The 12,199-nt window shown below is 40.3% G+C and overlaps 1 protein-coding gene across 1 annotated transcript in view; it reads left to right on the top strand.

The window, feature by feature from the left end:
• ARHGDIB (Rho GDP dissociation inhibitor beta) overlaps window positions 1-11,973 on the top strand; it is a 22,665-nt gene extending 10,692 nt beyond the window's left edge. Inside the window, exons 2-6 of the mRNA XM_017873659.1 lie at window positions 3,305-3,497; window positions 4,042-4,125; window positions 6,013-6,089; window positions 9,139-9,202; window positions 11,262-11,973. Of these exons, the coding sequence (XP_017729148.1) occupies window positions 3,317-3,497; window positions 4,042-4,125; window positions 6,013-6,089; window positions 9,139-9,202; window positions 11,262-11,461 (606 nt within the window). The 5' untranslated portion in view covers window positions 3,305-3,316 and the 3' untranslated portion in view covers window positions 11,462-11,973. The remainder of the gene's footprint in view (window positions 1-3,304; window positions 3,498-4,041; window positions 4,126-6,012; window positions 6,090-9,138; window positions 9,203-11,261) is intronic.
• The last annotated feature ends 226 nt before the right edge of the window (window positions 11,974-12,199 follow it).

Here is a 12,199-nt window from a genome sequence, read left to right as displayed (position 1 = left end):
GAAAGAAGGAAAGAAGGAAAGAAGGAAAGAAAAGAAAGAAAGAAAGAAAGAAAGAAAGAAAGAGAGAGAGAGAGAGAGAGGGAGGGAGGGAGGGAGGGAGGAAGGAAGGAAGGAAGGAAAGCAAGAAAGAAAGGAAAGGAAGGAAAGGAGAGAGAGAGAAAGAGGGAGGGAGGAAAAGAAAGAGAGAAGGAGCAAGCAAAAGCAAAAAAACAAGCTTCCTCTCTAACACTCCACTCTCTGCTTCATGCTTCCACAGTTTTGAGGCTATGCTCCTAATCTGGAGATCTTGAACCCCAATAAGTCTATAAAGGACTTCAGGGGTCCACAAATCCCTAGATCATATGCACAATATCATGGGTTTATCTGTTTGTTTTTTTTTCCCTTGAGATAATTACCATCATGTTTATCAGATTTTTAAAAAAGAGACCTGTAATCTCCAAAAAAAAAACAAAAATAAGAAATCAACCAAACCGGGAGGACCCTTTAGTATGGTTAGATTGCCAAACTTCCAGCCTCTTCTCTACTCTGAAGAGTAATTTCAACATCAGTATGGCTAAAGTACAGTGTCTTGTAAACAGTGGTGCTCACCAAATAATCATAACCCTAATTTTGCTTTAAAAGACTTTCTCTGAGAACTGCTCTTCCTGTCCTTTATTTGCTGTATTATTACTTTTTCTAATCAGCTTTCCAGAATGAGCTAGTTTGGGATCACCTGGTTTCATATCCCTTTTTCTTATGCTATAATTAAACCAAATGATTTTAATGTGGCCCTGAATTTCCCCCTTTTGACTGCAACAAAATTTTATGCAGAAATCCCACAGTATCCTCCACTCTTTAATATCTAGATAAAGTTATGTCTCTTTTTTATGAAACAATTGTTATATCTGTTTGCAATGAATCAAAAAAATATAGAACACAAGCCTCAGATTTACTAATGAGAAGATCAAGACCTAGATGTTAGATAAATGGATGTGCCGATGGTCACACAGTTAGAAGGTGGCAAATCTTGTCCTATACGTAATCCTTCTCTCTCCCTCTCTCGCTCTCTTTCTCTTTCTCTCTCTTTCTCTTTTCAGCATTGAGATTTGAGGCTGCTTAGTTACAATTTCCTGGAGGTTACTGAAATCATCTTGAGCCGGTGACTGGATGTAATGTTACTATCTGATGGTCAGGTTTCATTCAATCAGGAGATTTGTTAGAACCAAGTGATATAGTTCAGAAAGCCTGACCATGGGGGCTGGGATGTCTTCCTCTATAAATAATTGTTCTGATGCTTGGTCAGCAGGTTTGTTATGTGGCCCCCATCCTCCAGGGGTCACCAGGGTTCTGGGTAGGCCCCTGTCTCATCTGATTAGTCTTATCTGGCTTGCTCTTCATCTGCCCCTTAATGATTGGCATTAAACTACCCACAACCTACAACATCCACATGCTGCATCCTTCATTTTTTCCAACGAGTTCATTCACTTTCCCTGAGTGTTGTTTGGAACACGAATTGCGTTAGTCACTATGTTTATTCTGCTCTGCTCTAGAGTCTCATCTTTGAGTGGTGCTGGTTCTTCAGCTGAAGCAAGAGTTGCCATAGGAACAGGACTACATGTTTTCTTCCTGTACAGGAAGTGAACCTGGGCATTGCAATGCTGTTTTCAGAGTTGGTCAAGGCTAGCTCATAATGTTTGGCTGCTTATTTAGATGGAAGAGACTTGACATTATTAAGGATATTATTTCTTTCTTTCTCTCTCTTTTTTTTTTTTTTGGTTCCATTAAAATTGCTCTCATTTGGCTTTACTTCCAAATTATTTTTCTTCCTCTTGCCAATAATAGTGACCTTGAAACTCAAAACCAGAACTGATTTTGGCCAGAGATATCTTCACTCCTGGGATACTTTATTAAGGTTTGCAGAGCCACTCAGGATGTGATGTGACAGATATTTTCTTATAGTTGTGTCACTTAGGAGCAATGAAGGCTTTAACCACAGGCAGGGAAAAGAGTTACCCTCAAAATAGAACTAAGAAAATCAGAAAACGATCTCCTTGCCCAAATAACTCCCTGGCAGCCATCTCATATGGCTGTCAGCCACAGGGTGTGAAATTCTTCCCAGAGGGGCTTCTTCCTCTTGGTTAGTATACTGCCTCTCATCCAGCTGTGTGAACCTGGGCAATTCTCTTAACTCTGGATCTCAGTATCCTCAATGATTACATGAACCCCAATGGTTCATTTCAGCTCTGAAAAGCTGTGACTGTACATCCTCTAAGAGGAATAATTTTTGAATCTACTATTCAGTCATTAACACTTAACAAGTAAATAACTTGCCTAGATTTCTCCTCAATGTTTTAACACAAAACAACTAAATATAGATAATGAGAGATGAAGGAAGCCTCCAGGGTATGCCCAGGTGGGGCCTTAGAAGGTCAATGGAAACCTGGGAAGGGGAGAAAGAGAGAGACTGAAAGGGAAGTGGATCCAGAAAAGGGAAATGGATGGACAAATGCTAAGGGCAAATTTGTACTTACAATTTTGTCTGGAGGAATTTAAAGTGTCCTTTGCTATTTTTTGTGGCATTTAAAAAGAACAGAATATCTTTAGATATAAAACCTTATATATCAATCAAGGAAGTTTTATGAAGTGCCAGAACTATGCAAGTGTTTGGGGGGGAATTCAAGAAAAACAGCAAACCTAGTACTCACCCTCGAGGGGTGATTAGCAGTGTTGGGTGTGAACCATGCAGGCACCTGGGGCAGGTATCATAAAGGTCAATGGTTCCTCATGAGTCACCTTTGAGGCGTTGCTGGAGTTCAGGGACGGATTCCATTAATAGGGAGAAGCCAACCATTCTTTGGCAAGTACTCCACCTCTCTCCTCTCTCTCCTGCCTCTCTCCACCATTATCACTCAGACTGTGCATGCTGCAGGCTTTGATGCTAGCCAGGCTGGCTGGATTTGGAGGACTGTGATAATGCCTACAGCTTTTTGACTGGGCTTTTGCTTCATTTGTTCAGAAGTCTTTGGGCCATGTTGCTTTGCTTAATATGTTATTCACATATGAGTGATTTCTTTCTTGTCAGTTTTGTTCAATGAATAGAAGATACTACAATGAGCATAGAGAAATTCAGGCAGGTCAGAGAAATGACTAGAATACGTTCGATTATTATTTCATAGAATTGAATGAGATTGAATTAGGAAAAAAATCAGGAAAGTGACTGATGATCAGAGAAGTCCATGAGGGTAAGGAGGCTGCTAACAGCAGCCCCAGAAACGTCTTTTATATCCATGACTTCTGACTAATGGACGGTCATTCTCTCTCCCAGAAATAGATCAAAATGACTGAAAAAGCCCCAGAGCCACATGTGGAAGAGGATGACGATGATGAGCTGGACAACAAGCTCAATTACAAGCCTCCACCGCAGAAGTCCCTGAAAGAGCTGCAGGAAATGGACAAAGATGATGAGAGTCTAACTAAGTACAAGAAAACGCTGCTGGGAGATGGTCCTGTAGTAACAGGTATGTGTGTACACAGAGCAGGGTGGGTGGAAGGTCCCCAGGAAGAAAGAAGACATTTCGGCTGCTCAGGAGCAGCAGCAAAGGGAAGAAGACCAACTGCCTCCAGGAGTAAGTGAGCAAGCACAATTTATATATGTTGATTAAAGTTATGAACTGTGTAATTAAGTCTTCTTAAGAGATAAGATGCAAGTCAGCCATGAGAGAGGCACACATAACACACAGCAGGGATTTAGAAAGAATTCCAGACTACCACTTAGAATTGTATTTCCCTCTCTCCATTTTCTCTCTTTCTTCTTTTTTCTCTTTCTCAGTCCCTACTGAACCATTCATCTCTTCCACATACAGAACAAGACATGGCCCGGAGATATAAATGGCAGAACAAGACATGGCCCGGAGATATAAATGGGCAGTGCCCAATTAGCAGAGTACCTGACCCGTAGCCACTTAGGAAATGTTGAATGTCAATAATTAGTGCAATAAAAATGCACACACCCACTACACACGTGTCTCTTCTTGGTATTTACATTCCCTTTTGATCCTGCAGATCCGAAAGCCCCCAATGTCGTTGTCACCCGGCTCACCCTGGTTTGTGCGAGTGCCCCAGGACCAATCACCATGGACCTTACTGGTATGTAGACACATCTGTACTGTTCAGAGGCGGCCTAAGATATCACAAAGAAAACTTGGTCTCTGTCTCCTGTTCCAACAAAAAGAAAAAAACTGGTGAATCAGAGAGGTATATATGCTAGGACGAGTTAACAAATCATTGTTCTTAGAGTGCCCAGTATTTACCGTATTTCATGAAAAGCCCAATCTTTATCTCTATTTAATTGAAGAGAGTGCAGGCATACACATTTGATATAGTTACAGATTTTTGTCTCCACGTGATAGTAAGAGAATTGTTATTTATGCAATAAACACTGCTGATGGAAATATTAAGAAACAAATTGTGTGCTTCTGAAATTGTAAGGTTTATACAGTCTGAACATCAAAGTATTGATCTTTTATCAGCTACAAAACTTAGCAGAAGGTGAGAAGCAATCCTGAATTATGCTAGAAATTCCACTGATATAGATTGAATTGTTTTAGCTTGAAACTCTGATTCTTGTTAAATAAACAACGTCCCTTACTAAAGGCATACAAATTAAGATGTTGTTATTTTCTTTCACCTTTTTGTAACTAAGGGTCAAGTCTTTCCCTGAGACTTAGGGCTTGAGGAGAAGGAGAGAGACTGGGAAGGGGGTTATTGTGGAGAAAAGGGGCATCAGAGGGGAAAGAGAGGAGAATCATGAAGCCAGGAGATTGGGGGCATCAAAGGCAAGTTTTTAGTGGGGAAAAAAAAATAGTTACCAAATGAAAAAATTGGACTGTTGTGAGACAGACAAAGCATAAGTCTGGAACAGTAGGCTCAGCTAGCAGCAGAGTAGTTCCCCTCTCACAGGACATAGCCAGTCTTTACCTTATATGGGCTTTTTTGTCAGAGGGAGGAAATCAGAGGCTGAGAAGGCACACTTCCTGTTCAACTGAAATCATTAGAGCAGGCACACACACAAATTCAGCTACCCCTACACGCTCCCATCTCTCCAGGAGAGAAACTCACACTCTCTTACCAGAATTCAGAGTCTTCCTAATATTACCAGGTGCAGCTGTCAGTTTGCAAGATAAGGTCTGAATTAGCGCTAAAGAAATCTGTTCTGTTCAGCAGGGCCTGGTGGTACTGCAAGGAAAACTTCGTCTCTGTCCCCTTTCCCAGCAGAGGAAAACCAAATTTGGTTTTCTGTCACAAACCAGCTGCTATGCATGAAGAAAAGCATAGAGAGCGATTACCTCCTTAATCAGGGTACAAGAATTGGGGACAGATCCTGGTTGTATGGAATCTGAAGCTTTTATAACTTCAGTGATATTCCTTAAGAAAAATAGTATGATATTGCAAATGAAAATACAAGAGTAAACACAAAGGTGAATATTTATTTAAAGTGATAAAATGAATAAAAACAAGTAGAATTCTAAAACTAGAAAATGCCACAAACATCACCAGATCTATAAAACAAATAGCTGACACTCCTAAATAATATTTTATCATATTTTTTATTTGAGGGGTAGGGGTATATTCTTTAATAACCTCTTCATTTGACCAGTAATATAATTCTCAATGAGAGAACAAATTGACCAAAAAAAGATTTATCTTCACAACTCATTACTGGTAATGGCTTGTGTATTTTTAGCATTGTCATCAAACTTGGGGGCAGGGAAACTCTAATGTTTTTCCTAACAGAGCTGTAAGATTTCAGGCATTACGTGTGTGTGTGTGTGTGTGCATGCATGCACATGTGTGTGTGTGCTTGTGTGCACATGCACATGCAGGACTAAACTCAAATACTCTGTGAATTGAGGGCCCTATGAACCATGCATGTTGTGCTGGTAGGCCCAACAAATTTCTCCAGGGCTTAAAAGTCATTTATTAACTTGTGTATCTGCTTTTGAGGATAAACTCTCTCTAAATCTTCCTCTACAGGAGATCTGGAAGCCCTCAAAAAAGAAACCATTGTGCTAAAGGAAGGTTCCGAATATAGAGTCAAAATTCACTTCAAAGTAAGTATCCTGCCTTGTGTGCTTTTGTAAAGTTAAATCTTTTCTTTAATCAGTGACTAAATTTCTTGCATGATCATGTTGAGGTACCTTTTATTTGTTTCTCCCCCAGTACCCCCAAGCTGGGTCTGGAATGTCCTCTTCCTAGCCCTGAGGGCTACCTGTTGATACCCACCCTTGCTTCATTCCTTTTCCTAGCCAGGACTTCTTAAACTCTTCATTGTCACTTAAGCCAATGGGATCCCTCTGTCTGTGAACTCCAAATACATCCACGAGGCACATGCTACTTTGTGTTGTACTGCCTGTGTCATTTCTTCTTCATAAACATAAGCACCTCAGTCTAGGGTAAAATTGTACATCCCTCCTTTCCAATATTTCACACAAAACTTTGTAAATAGCAGATAGTTCAGGAATATATATTGAAAAGTGGACACATAAGTGAATCAACCAATAGGAAAAGAAAATGGAACAGAGAGGGCCTCAGCTCTAATTGCTCAAGGATTATAAAAATCCAGGGTGTGTGATCTTTGCTAAAGAACTGGAAATTACAATTATAGCTGTGGAACAGGTAACCAGGAAAGAGGAAACTAAATAAGAAATAAACTGACATCTAGTAAATAACCATATGTCCCAATGAGTAGCCAAAATCACAAGAAAAATAACCTTGACTTTGAAAACAAATAAGTTAGAAATGCAGTGTTTGCACTTAGTGGTTTATGTTTGCTTTGGTAGCCTCTCATTCCCACTTAGCCTCAGTCTCCAGGGCCTGGGCTCCACCAAGGAAGACTCCATCTGCTTTCTCTATTTGCACACTGGGAGCTTCTTTCCCCAAGGTACAGGATATGATTCAGAGTCCATGGATGACCCCTCCCTACCCCATACAAATATGCCTGAAAATAATTTCATCCTGGAAATATTTGTGGATACCTACTCTATAATGGACACTGAGCTAGGGTTCACTTACTTGTTTCCTGTCATATTATGTATTATTGAAGCACCTGAGGGTTTGGTAAGGCATTATATCAAAATATGCCTAGAATGGGTTGCACATCACTTTCATTTTTAATCATTGATACTGTTGCATTAATTTGTCTATTTGGTAAATCGGTTTTTCTCAAATGAAATGCGACAGGTAAATTTTGACGTGAATAAGATGAGAAGGAAAACTCTGGAACAGGGCATTCTCTTCTGGGTGGGAAGGCAGAGGAGGAATGTGGTATGTGGGTCTGTGTGGTCAGGTTTACACATTAGGATGATGCAGGAGTAGGCCACAGAAAGGGGCTTTTGAGTACTCTCTAATTCAGAGATTTGGTGGCTCTCTGAGTAACCTACATAAAGTTGAACCATCCTGTGTCTTCTCCCAGCATGGTGCTACAATTAGAAGAAATGCCAGATCAAAGGTGAAAATCCTTGAAAAACAACTTAAATCTTCATTGAAGTCTCCTGAAAAATGTCCAAGAAAGTTTGCATTTATAACGCTAGTAACACCTGCTAAAGTCCTCTTTCACGATCTCTGTTAGTTGCACTCAATGTTCTTTTTCTCCTCCCAAACTTCTTAGTACTTTCTAAAAACCTGGCCTAGGGTTGCTCTTTTAGGTTCTCCCCAATTGTTTTTCTGCCTCCCAAGGAAATGTGGTATCTCTGACTTCTACAGCTCTCACTTTGATTCATAACACCAAGCCTTCTTCTCCCTGGAGTGGGAGACACAATAGGGATGGGGATGTAGCCAGAAGAAGAGGATTCTATGAATATTCACAGTTTTATTTCACCCGCCCCAAATGTATTTATATTAAGTGGACCCACTTGTAGAGCACTGGTGAGATGGTAGGCTCTTTGTCCTGAAGTCCTTATTGCTACACCAATATAATTCTTCTTCTTAGGTCTTTCTCCCACTAGGTGAAAGGGATAAGCCTGGGGACATCTAGAAAGATGCATTTGTTTTCCCTATTCCTATGAGCTACATTTGAGACTCAGAGTAATTAGAAAGTCTGGGCTTTATTTTATCACAGTCTCTTTGATGACGCTAATTTTTTTTTTTTTTCTGACAGCTCTTCATAGATTTATATTACAGATTTACCCTGTGACAGTCAAGAATCTAAGCTGGCAGTGTTCACCGCTCTGCCACCTCCCTGCCAACAAAATAAAAGATAGCACTAGTTGATTGGTTTAACTATCGTGTCCAACACAAAAGGCCAGCTATAATTATTGTTGAAGAAAAATAATTTGAAGATGCTTTAATTCTTCACATTGGTGAACAGATAACCAAGCCCTTCGGCTAATGATGCAATGTCCACTTTAATTTGTTTGTATAGACATAACCACTGTGTAAAATTAACAGACAACCCAGGTTAGTCCCAGGTGAAATGAATCATGGAAAAACAAAGTTCTTCGGCTGTCTACATTTTCATTCTGCTTTACTGAATTTTCTTTGAAAGGCTTGGGAAAATAGCAAGATCTCAGACAACGTCTGAAAATGACAGACATCCAAACTATTTGCCAGATACAAGTGAATTTCACCCACTATTTCAGTTATATTGCAGGCACAGCCATCTTCTAGACATGAGTTTTCCATTACAGCTTTCCTCCTTGTTATTTGTTTTTTATATGGTAGGTGGATCATCTCTGAGGTTGTAGTTTTTAGATATTTACATAATGTGCTCTACCGGTATCTTCATAACTTTTACTAAGACAAGGATGGTCTCCTGGTCACTAGTATTGGAGAGGGAAAGCTCAAGGTCATTCTTGGGATCATTGAGAAAGGAGAAATACAATGAAGAATATTGAGACAATATGAACCACTCCTCTCTCCCGAAACGGTAAAAGTCAAAATGTTCGAAAATTAAACCAGTTTGGCAATGTTGCGTTTTATGATTTCCCCTCTCTAATCTTTGCTTCACAGCCATGCTAAATAATTATAGAAATGCCTATTCTGAACTAAATCTTTAGTTTTTTCATTTTCAGAGAAGATTTAGCTAGGCAGGATCAGCATGAAAGATGAGAAAAAATGAAAGACCCTCTTAATCTGAACAGCTTGGTTCCTTCCCATCTGCAGGTGAACAGGGATATTGTGTCAGGCCTGAAATATGTTCAGCACACCTACCGCACTGGAGTGAAAGGTAAGGGAACCCACATTTCCACACTGTCCCAAACTGCTTTTCATTGATACCTTAACTTCTGGTTATTAGCAATTTTTAGCTATAGACTCAGATGAGAATATGATAAAAGCTGTGGAGGCTGGCTCTAGGAAAAGGCACAAATACACCTCTGATCTAGACAGTGACAAGTCCAGTGCTCAGGGGACCTCATTTAGACTGCATCAGCTGCTGACCTTCAGCAATCAGCTTTTTGGATTCAACATTTTGACTCATAAAGAAGAACAGTCACCAAGATAGGTTTGAAGGAAATGAAGTATATAAAAATACTCCACAAAGTAAGAAGAAAAAAAAAAAAAGCAGTTCACAGATACAAAGACCAAGTGTCAGAGAAACCCAAGAAAGAAAAAACTTGGCAGGTGGTATGTGTATTTGGAGTGGGAGTAGGTGGGGTGGCATTGGAGGGAAGGGACAGGCAATGCTCAATTTCCTAACAAAGAAATAGAAAAAAAAAATACTTTCTAGGATTGAAAAAGCCTGTCTAATTAAAATAACATGACAATATTACTTAATCTGCAATTCTTCTTGACATGCCTTGGGAATCTGCCTTCAATTTTCTTTCATTAATATGGGCAGAGAAATGAGAGGCGGGAAGGTGATGGAGGCACTTTACAGTTCCTTTCTACCTGAGGGTCTGTCCTCTCCAGAGGTGAGAAACAGCAAAGCATGTCTCAGTTTCCACCAAATTGATAAGCAAGATAGGGGAGAAATTATCTGATAAATTTGTATGACATAGAGGACCAGTCAATTTCTCAAATCCCAGAGAAGACCATTGACCTGAAAGATATTGATTGGCCTTTCCAATACCTAGTCTCATGAAAAAAAAAAAGTTTAATTTCCTATTTTCCTTTGGGCACAAAGCCCATATGGCCTCATTTCAACCAAAGGACAGTGACATGTCTGCAGCTGTTTTTTCAAACTTATTAACAACACTTAGCCAACTATATGCCACCTATCTGCCTATTTATGCTTTTCAATGCCCAACTATTCTTAATATATATTCCAGTTCACCTGCAAATAAACTTGATTGCCTATTCTCACCATTTGTCCTAGTTCTTCACTTTTTTTTTTTTTTTTTACCAACTTACTGCTGTTCTTGTTCCATCCAATTATTCTATCCATGAATTCTGATCACCATCTTTATCTCCCCCAACTGATATGTTCATAGAATGATAGTTTGTAGATAGAAGATCCTCAAAGTCCGTCATACACACAAAGAAATGGAGGCTCAAAAATGTTATATGACTTAGGCCATTGCAGGACTAAGATCAAACTGCGTTCTCAATTTGTTTGAGTTTTTTAAATGGTATAGTCTGCTATATCTCCATTAAAAAAAAAAAAAAAAAAAAAACAGGCTTAATCCCCATTGATTTAGGGCACTGGTTCCTCAACTTTACTTCAGAATCAACTGTGTAGTTTTTTAAAAACACTGATCCTTGGGACCCACAGAAGGTTACTGAACCATAGCCTTTGAAAGTAGGACAAAGGAAACTATTATTAAAAGGCACTCCAACTTAAACAATGTTTAAAGAATCGTTTTTTAAAAAAGATGCCTCAGGGCCAGGTGCGGTGGCTCACACCTGTAATCCCAGAACTTTGGGAAGCCAAGGTGGGTGGATCACCTGAGGTTGGGAGTTCGAGACCAGCCTGACCAACATGGAGAAACCCCATCCCTACTGGAAATACAAAATTTGCCAAGCGTGGCGGTGCATGCCTGTAATGCCAGCTACTCAGGAGGTTGAGGCAGGAGAATCACTTGAACCCAGGAGGTGGAGGTTGCGGTGAGCCGAGATTGTGCCTCTGCACTCCAGCCTAGACAACAGGAGCAAAACTCCGTCTTAAAAACATAATAATAAAAAATTTAAAAAAAGAGATGCCTCAGGTAAATCTCATGTTTATTTAGGCTTGGAAACTATTGCTCTTGGCTTTAATCACTGTAGGCTGTACTCCAGATTCTCCAGTTTGCAGTGTGTGTTTTTCCTCTGTCAGGCTCTTACCCTAATGAACTCTTCTTTCTTCCTAGTGGATAAAGCAACATTTATGGTTGGCAGCTATGGGCCTCGGCCTGAAGAGTATGAGTTCCTCACTCCAGTTGAGGAGGCTCCCAAGGGCATGCTGGCCCGAGGCACGTACCACAACAAGTCCTTCTTCACCGACGATGACAAGCACGACCACCTCAGCTGGGAGTGGAACCTGTCGATTAAGAAGGAGTGGACAGAATGAATGCATCCACCCATCCCTTTCCCCACCCTTGTCATCTGGAAGAATTCTCTCAGGCGTGTTCAGCACCCTGTTCCTCCTCCCTGTCCACAGCTGGGTCCCACTTTAACACTGCCCACATTTCCTTATTGATGCATCTTTTCCCACCCTGTCTCTCAATGTGGTCTCTAGCACAAGAGGCGTAAAACCGGGCTTTCACCCTGCCTCCTCCTTCTGATCCTCCGTCAGGGCCAGATCTTCCACGTCTCCATCTCAATACACAATCATTTAATATTTCCCTCTCTTACCCCCATTCGAGCAACTAGAGGCCAGGAAATGGGCAAACTATCACTAATAGGTCTTTGACTCAGGTTCCAGTAGTTCATTCTAATGCCTAGATTCTTTTGCGGTTGTTGCTGGCCCAATGAGTCCCTAGTCACATCCCCTGCCAGATGGAGTTCTTCTTTTGTGAGAGACACTGTAAACAACACAAGAGAATAAGAATAAAACAATAACTGCATATGTTCTGACTGAGACCTTCATTTCCCTGCTTTCTTCCTTTGAACAAATATGATAACTGGATGGTTCACATTCGTGAGTTCCCCAAGAGGGGATGGGGATGAGGAAAACACACAAGAGGAGATATTTACATCACTGGGAACAAATTGGTCTCGTATTACACTGTAATAGGTAATGTGCATTCAGAATACAGCCAGTTGGAAATCTGCATTTTACTTATTTAGTTGGTTATTTTTAATTTCA

Source organism: Rhinopithecus bieti, unplaced genomic scaffold (genome assembly GCF_001698545.2).
Source record: "Rhinopithecus bieti isolate Rb0 unplaced genomic scaffold, ASM169854v2 scaffold_110, whole genome shotgun sequence".
Taxonomy (NCBI): domain Eukaryota; kingdom Metazoa; phylum Chordata; class Mammalia; order Primates; family Cercopithecidae; genus Rhinopithecus; species Rhinopithecus bieti.
This window is presented reverse-complemented; position numbering and strand designations above follow the sequence as displayed.